This window comes from Conger conger, chromosome 6 (genome assembly GCF_963514075.1).
Source record: "Conger conger chromosome 6, fConCon1.1, whole genome shotgun sequence".
In the NCBI taxonomy this organism is placed as follows: domain Eukaryota; kingdom Metazoa; phylum Chordata; class Actinopteri; order Anguilliformes; family Congridae; genus Conger; species Conger conger.
The window spans coordinates 5,239,317-5,247,588 of NC_083765.1; the positions used below are offsets into that span (position 1 = coordinate 5,239,317).

An 8,272-nucleotide genomic window follows, 5' to 3' on the forward strand; every position below is an offset into this window, starting at 1 on the left:
CAATATGCTGTGTGGGAAGTCGAATACGATCTTCCACTGCTACACATACATACATACATACATACATACACAAGACATGTTGTGTGGGAAGTCGAATACGATCTTCCCAGATTGGTCTGTCTCCCCTGCTTTTATGCCAAATCATACGTTTGGAACCAGGCGGCAGTGCCATAAATCAACCCGGAGGGGTGGTCAAATCTGGAATTTAGACCCCCACCGTTGGGGGTTGTTGAGTAGGGAAAATTAGATGATTACCAGGAGAGGACGTGTAGGTTTTCCCTTGGGATACTGAAACTATAGTTTATTAAATTCCACTTGGTATGAAATGTATCTCATCCGATTCCTTGATTTTATCAGATCACATCCATACCAAACAGATTACCCTTATGTTTTATTATGTTGCAGTTATCATGAAACTTCCCTCCTGATTATCCATTTTACATGCAATTCCTGTTACCATTACATAAGACTTAATGCAATAATACAAGGATCACATGGGCAATGTTTTCAAGGTGTTACCGGGTCTATTTACTATCTTAATAGCAGTTTTGAATATTTAATCTAAGAGAGCAGTCACCGGTGTAATGACAGCAGTGCCCAAATGAGGGCACTGTGGCATTGTCCGGAGTCTTCCCCCTTGGAAGTGACCAGGTATGGGGTCACAGGGAGGTCACCAATGTTCGGGAGGATTCTTTTCCCATGACCCAACTGGCCTTGGACCACTCATACATCTTAACTCCCCAACAGGTAGTCTAAACAACATTGAAACCCCAGCTCTCAGGCCCCTCACAAATGGCAGCCCTTCCTGACCTTAACCACTATGCTACAGGCCGCCCCATCATATCTATGAATGCTGTAGTTGGGAGTTTTCATGATAACTGCATTATGCTGTAAATATGTCTTTGTGCCTCTCATGGTAATATACCTTTGGGATAAACCTGATTTGGGTGAATGAAAGGAAAGGAGACATCCCAGACTGTTTGGTTTCTTCTCCTTATCTCCGAAATCCAGGCCTTCGTTCTTGACCCTAAAAGTGATTCACCCATCTATAATTTACAGCCAGGCCCACCAGACAGGGGGCTAAAACACATAGCTTCTACAGAGACAGCTTTTGCCCAGTTTCCCCTCGGCTCCTGAATGGTTATGATATCAACGGCAGACTGTTACAAAAACTAGACCATTACACCAGTCACACTGAACCAATCAGAATAACACCAAACATCACTATATTCTGACCTGGGATTATCATGAAACATCTTTATACCATCTCCAATATTCCTGTTCTGGAATGTGAGAAAAGGGGGCCCAAGAAGGCGCCTCTAAGAATCCTTCTCTAGCTCTCCCCCACAGGCATGTGTGCCAATGGTGGGGGCTAACAGTGTATGCTCCAGGAGGGGAAAGTCAGCAAGCTGACCAGCGCATGAGACCAAATGTTACTTATGACTGGCTTACAAAGTTATCCTTCTCTTCATGCATGTAAGTCTGAGCTCCACTGCCACTTACTCTAACTGTATTTTCAGTTACCATAAATTATAATTCATACGTTTATTCTACTTAATGTTGTATATATAGGTATACATGTATTTATTCTCGTCATAGTTGTTCTCGTTGGTAATTTCCAGAGGTGTTTCCAAATTTTGCATCCACACCGACAGCCTAAAAACAAAGTCTTACTGTCGTAAATAACTATGGGTAGCACTGCCGCCTCACAGCAAGGAGGTCCTGGGTTCAAATCCCCGTTGGCCGGTGGAGTTTGGATGTTCTCCCCGTGTCTGTGTGGGTTTCCTCCCACAGTCCAAAGACATGCAGGTTAGGCTGATTGGAGAGTCTAAATTGCCCATAGGTGTGAGTGTGAGTGTGAGTGTGTGAGTGCCCTGCGATGGACTGGCGACCTGTCCAGGGTGTATTCCTGCCTTTCACCCAATGTATGCTGGGATAGGCTCCAGCCCCCCTGCTACCCTGTTCAGGATAAGTGGGTTAAGATAATGGATGGATGGATGTGTACCTAGGTGCACCAATGGCGCTAAACAATAAATAGCAACACACATATGGGCAAATAAAATCAACCGGCATTAACTTTTTGTCAAAAAGGTGTCCTGGGAATGATATCAGTTCATGCCGAACACATTATTTATCACCCTGGGACATTGGGACGTTGTTAATCTGGAGTCCTGATTGTGAGAAAGTACGAGTCTCTGAAGAGTGTGATTCTGGGAGAAACTCCTGCTGCACCGTGTGCAACTGAACGGTGTTCCCCCCGCTGTGGACCTTTTGGTGAGATTTAAGATTTGATAGGCGGGCAAAGGTCTTTCCACACTCATTGCAGCAGTGGGGTTTCTCTCCTGTGTGGACACTCTGGTGAATTTTAAGTTGATGACGACGGGCAAAGCACTTCCCACACTGCTCGCAAGTGAAGGGTTTCTCTCCTGTGTGAGTCACCTGGTGAGTTTTAAGATGGCGCTTCAGGGAGAAGCACTTTCCACACTGCTCACAAACAAATGGTTTTTCTTTGATGTGGACGCTTTGATGATATTTAAGGCTACCTAATGTGGTAAAGCTCTTCCCACACTCGTTGCAGCAGTGGGGTCTCTCTGCTGTGTGGATTTCCTGATGTCGCTTAAGAAGACTAGGATAGAAAAAACTCTTATTGCACACAGTGCAGCAGTGGGGTTTCTCTCCAGTGTGGACACCCTGGTGAATTTTAAGATGATAACGACGGGCAAAGCTCTTCCCACACTGCTCGCAAGTGAAGGGTTTCTCTCCTGTGTGAGTCATCTGGTGAGTTTTAAGACGGACCTTCAGGGAGAAGCACTTTCCACACTGCTCACAAGCAAATGGTTTTTCTTTGGTGTGGACGCTTTGATGATATTTAAGGCTACCTAATGTGGCAAAGCTCTTCCCACACTCGTTGCAGCAGTGGGGTCTCTCTCCTGTGTGGATTTTCTGATGTCGCTTAAGAACACTGAGATAGAAAAAACTCTTATTGCAAACAGTGCAGCAGTGGGGTTTCTCTCCTGTGTGGACACTGTGGTGACTTTTAAGACTGCTCTTCAGGGAGAAGCACTTTCCACACTGCTCACAAGTGAAGGGTTTCTCTCCTGTGTGGACCGTTTGGTGGCTTTTAAGATGAGAACGACGGGCAAAGCTCTTCCCACACTGCTCGCAAGTGAAGGGTTTCTCTCCTGTGTGAGTCACCTGGTGAGTTTTAAGATGGCACTTCAGGGAGAAGCACTTTCCACACTGCTCACAAACAAATGGTTTTTCTTTGGTGGGGACGCTTTGATGATATTTAAGGCTACCTAATGTGGCAAAGCTCTTCCCACACTCATTGCAGCAGTGGGGTCTCTCTCCTGTGTGGATTCTCTGGTGTTGCTTAAGAACACTGAGATAGAAAAAACTCTTATTGCACACAGTGCAGCAGTGGGGTTTCTCTCCTGTGTGGACACTCTGGTGACTTTTAAGACTGCTCTTCAGGGAGAAGCACTTTCCACACTGCTCACAAGTGAAGGGTTTCTCTCCTGTGTGGACCGTTTGGTGGATTTTAAGATGAGAACGACGGGCAAAGCTCTTCCCACACTGGTTGCAGCGGTGTGGTTTCTCCCCTGTGTGGACTCTCTGATGAGTCTTAAGATGATACTTCTGGGAGAAACACATTCCACACTGCTCGCAAGTGAACGGTTTCTCTTTGGTGTGAACACGCTGGTGGGCTTTAAACAAGGTTTTTCTTTTGAAGTGTTTTCCACACTCCACAGAAGCGCACTGTTTCTGCCCTGTGTGAGTGTGTTTGTGAGCTTTGAGGATGTGTGACTGGGAGAAGCTCTTGTCGCACACAGAGCAGGTGAATGGTTTCTCCCTGCTGTGAACCTGCTTGTGCTTCTCCAGGATGCTGGAGGAAGTGAAACCCTTGCCGCACTCTGAACAGCTGAACCGTTTCCCCGCGCTGTGCTGCTCCTCGTGCGTCTTCAGTTCAAGAGCGTCCGGGAACGTCTTCCCACAGCGTGTGCAGATGAACTCCTCCTCCTGTCCCTCAGTTCTGCAGGGACTCTTTGCTTCTGCTGACATGTCAGAACTCACCTCACACGGGGCGCTTCCATCACACTCTCCTGGAGAACCCAGAGGGAACGGCATCTCTGCCGAAATGTCATCAGTTGGTCTACCAATGCTCGTCTCCTCTAGAGGGCAGCCATTTTGTTTCTGCTCAAGGTGTGATGCTGACCCTTCGTCCTTCTCCGAGTGTGGCCTCTGAGAATCTGTGTAATGTGGAGGAGAGAAGTCATCGTCTAACCGGGCGTCTCCATGCTCCGAGCTTCCAATTTGTTCCTGATCAACTCTCAAGCCGTTGGCCACGCTCCACACACCCTGGAGCTCCATCCCCCAGTCTGCGGACTCCAGCAGGGGGAGTGTGGGGGTGAGAGGCTGCTCCTCTGGCTCCTGTTTGAGTTCTGCTTGCAGCTCCTTTTTTGGGTCTCCTGCAGGGCAGGGCTGCATGTGCAGCTCCTCCTCCTTACAGAGGGGTCCTTCACCACCATTAGCAGCAGCTGCCCCTGAAGTGCCTGCACAAAAACATAAATATCTTAATCTCAACTGCAGGCTTGGTGTCCTTAGCAACTTTAACCAGTAATGACTAATTACAAATGTATCATTATTAATCACCACGGGAAGCTGCAACAGGTATTCTCACAGGTGTGGTGGCCTGTAGTGTAGTGGTTAAGGTAAATGACTGGGACACGCAAGGCCGGTGGTTCTAATCCCGGCCAAAGCCACAATAAGATCCGCACAGCCGTTGGGCCCTTGAGCAAGGCCCTTAACCCTGCATTGCTCCAGGGGAGGATTGTCTCCTGCTTCGTCTAATCAACTGTATGTCTCTCTGGATAAGAGCGTCTGCCAAATGCCAATAATGTAATGGAAAGGTAGCAGCAGAGAGCCAGACCAATCCTGCTCTAAATCTTTGACATGTTGATCAAGAATGTATGCAGTAATGCATTAAACCCTGTTTCAAAAGTGGAATAGTAATTGCAATACATTTTAGATAATAGGAGTGTTACACGCAATGGAAAAAAACCCAGTATAAACAAAAAGCCACCGAATATCAAAGATAAATCTTTATATAAAATGCAACTTAAACATATCCAAGGTAGAGGGCCGGGTTTACAGTACAGAAGAGTCTATATGCGCCAGAAATGGTCAATTGGGCGATTGAATATTCCATGGGTCATATCTCAGCTAATGTTATTCGTAGCATGTTTTTACGTTTACACCTTGAGAAAGTGTTGTCAAATGTCTCATTTACGAGTCCAGTTACACTAAAAAATATGTCCAAAACAAAAATAGATAAGCCAACCGTTTATATAAGCCAGATATGTAACATTTTATAGGATAAGTTCAAATTGCTCCCGACATACACATTTCCGAAGAACAAGGACTTTTCTTTCCAACGTTATGGACGTCTAAAAATCACATTTCGTGCCGTGACACGTTTTTCATGGCGTCACCCAGCGAACGTTAAATGACCGGAAAAACTAAGTTCAAAGGAAGGACCCCTCTGTGTTGTGGTGCAGCCTCCACGTGTCGGAAACTGAAATATTGCACCATGCTCCAACTAGAGCTAGGTTACCTCTCTGCAAATAAAAAGCCACGATTGCCAACAAAACAGATATTTCATTTTTTTAAAGTACGAAGAAATTTCCATGTAATAAGCTGCACAACTCTTTGTGTTTCTCTGAATTCATAGCAAACCGGAACTTGAAATGAGAGCTTTAGAGACTTACCTGGCGTTCCCTCTCCGTATCCTCGCACAGCCCTGAGCTCTCCCTCCATCAGCAGTAACTTCGTTTTTAGCGATTCGTTCTCTCTTTGGCTTCTGCACATCTCCAATCGCAATACAGTAGACCCATCATCGACTAGCTTATTAATTTCTGCTACTGCTGTTTTCGCTAAAACCTCCAAGATGGAGGCCACCTGAACCTGAAAAGACGCCATTTCTTGTAAAGCACACGAACAATCTACGGAACCAACTAAATACAACAGACGCGCATGAAACAGCCCTGTGGGCTTCTGTTGTGGGAGGATCTTCTTCTTTAGGTTGTTTTGGCGGATGAGCTATAGCGTTACGGAGAATATCGCCACCTACTGGCCTCGTATGTCCCATCTCACAACCCAAGTTTCTCTGCCGAGTTCCAATCTCTTTTACCCGTTGATACAACATTTCACTCTCTGGATAATATTATTATGCACTGTTGTTGGCGTTGTCATCTTAGGACAGGATAACCGGTTTACAAGTTAGTTGTATACGGGAAATAAAGCACACGCTCGCCGTCGGTCTCATTTACCGGGAAGAAGAATTGTTTTATTATTCACGCACTTACATATATAACCTCACGTAAAACAGTGACGTCATTAAACATACGTGGAACGTTGACGTCAAGTCATCAACATAAACTAGACCACTGCATGAGAGCATAACAATTATTACATAGATTAACACCCCCACTTGCTCTCATAATGAATAAATCAAATAAACACATTTTCACATTTGTCTGTTACATTACATGAGGGTAAGTTCTTCTCAACTATGTTTAACCTACATTCCAAACAAAAAACCTCCAAACTTATCTATCTTAAACTTAGTTGCAGGCTTAGTCATGATGTCAGCTACCATGTCTGCTGTTGGACAATATTCTATAGTTATTTTACCATCATTGAGTGCAGATCTAACAAAATGAAATCTGACATCAATGTGTTTGCACCTCTGGCGACTTACGGGATCTTTAGACAAAGCAATTGCCCCTTGGTTGTCCTCAAACACTTTCACTGGTTCATATTTGCACATATTATCCATACCATTCAGTAGTTGTACAAGATATAGACATTCCTGTGTAGTTGCACCCAAAGCCATATATTCAGCTTCACAAGTAGATAATGCAACCGTGGGCTGCCTCTTTGATTTCCATGACACAGCTGGACCTCTATCAGTGAGACCTAAACAATACCCTGTTGTACTGCGTCTATCATTTAGATCTGCAGCCCAATCAGCATCACTATATGCCACCAGTTTGAGTGTTTCTTTGCTTTTCTTGTAGCATAACTCCTTATCGATCGTGCCTTTCAGGTATCTCATCACATGTTTGGCTGCTATCATGTGTTGTTGTTTTGGCTGTGACAGGTACTGTGATAGCTTACTGACAATCCAGCTTAGATCTGGTCTTGTACATGTCATAAATCAAGCTCCCTATCACCTCCCGATATTCCTTAGGATCGATAAGTTCACCATCACCATTAAAATCCAGTTTTTGTTCACATGGAGTCGACCTTGGTTTACACTCAGACATACCAAACTTCTCCAGTATTTTTGATATGTACCTATTTTGGTTCATCCTCACTTCTCCCCCACTCTGATTGAAATCAATACCTAAAAAATGTTTAAGTTTCCCTAGATCTTTCACTTTAAATTTTGCTGTCAGCATTCTCTTCACATTATTGAGTGATTCATTGTCCCTGGCTGCAATAAGTAGATCATCCACCCAAATTATTATTATTATTCTATCACTCTCTGTTCCTTTAGTGTATACACAATGGTCTGCTGGATTTTGAGTAAACCCATTTTCACTGAGGTGATCGTTTAACATTCTATTCCAATTCCGTCCTGACTGTTTCAGACCATATAGTGATTTGTTCAGTTTACCGACTAGTTTTTCACCTGTCTCTGATTTTACCTCAAACCCTTCTGGTTGCTCTATGTACACTTCATGTAAATAAGCATGTAAATAAGCTGTTTTAACATCCATCTGGTGGAGTTCAAGGTCATATTGAGCTGCCATCTGTATCATGGTACGAATTGATGTCATATTCGCAGTTGGAGAGAAAGTCTCCTTGTAGTCTATTCCAGCTACTTGGCTGTAACCTTTTGCAACATATCTTGCCTTATATGTCTCAGTGTTGTTTTTGACTGCATACACCCACTTACCCCCCACTGCATTCTTACCCATAGGCAGTGTAGTCAATGTGTATGTGTTGTTTTCTCTAAGAGAATTTATCTCTTCTTTCATTGCACTGGCCCAAATCTGTGATTTTGTTGAGCCCACGGCTTCATCAAAAGTTTGTGGTACACCACACACCATCCTATAGCAGTAGTCAATATTGGCTAGTATTTGGTCCTCACTATCAACATCTAACACATAGTCGTTCAAGTATTTTGGAGCATTCCTATCTCTTCTGGGATAACGTGTACTATGACTATCCCTTGTGTGTATGTCATCTCTTTTGTCTGTCTCTT

At 44.3% G+C, this 8,272-nt stretch overlaps 1 protein-coding gene across 1 annotated transcript; it reads right to left on the reverse strand.

Moving 5' to 3' along the window:
• LOC133130454 (oocyte zinc finger protein XlCOF6-like) lies at positions 1–6,009 on the reverse strand. Its single transcript, XM_061245063.1, has 2 exons — positions 5,769–6,009; positions 1–4,553 (listed from the first exon to the last, which is right to left on the reverse strand). Exons 1-2 carry the CDS (start codon positions 5,977–5,979, stop codon positions 2,128–2,130), a joined length of 2,637 nt encoding a protein of 878 aa, XP_061101047.1. The 5' UTR covers positions 5,980–6,009; the 3' UTR covers positions 1–2,127.
• Positions 6,010–8,272: the final 2,263 nt, after the last annotated feature.

Excerpts from the sequence above, each read along its gene's own strand:
- LOC133130454 (XM_061245063.1), bottom strand. The coding sequence starts at position 5,979 with ATGGCGTCTTTTCAGGTTCAGGTGGCCTCCATCTTGGAGGTTTTAGCG. Across the intron at positions 4,554-5,768 it reads ATACGGAGAGGGAACGCCAG|GCACTTCAGGGGCAGCTGCT; the intron begins GTAAGTCTCTAA and ends GTTTTTGTGCAG.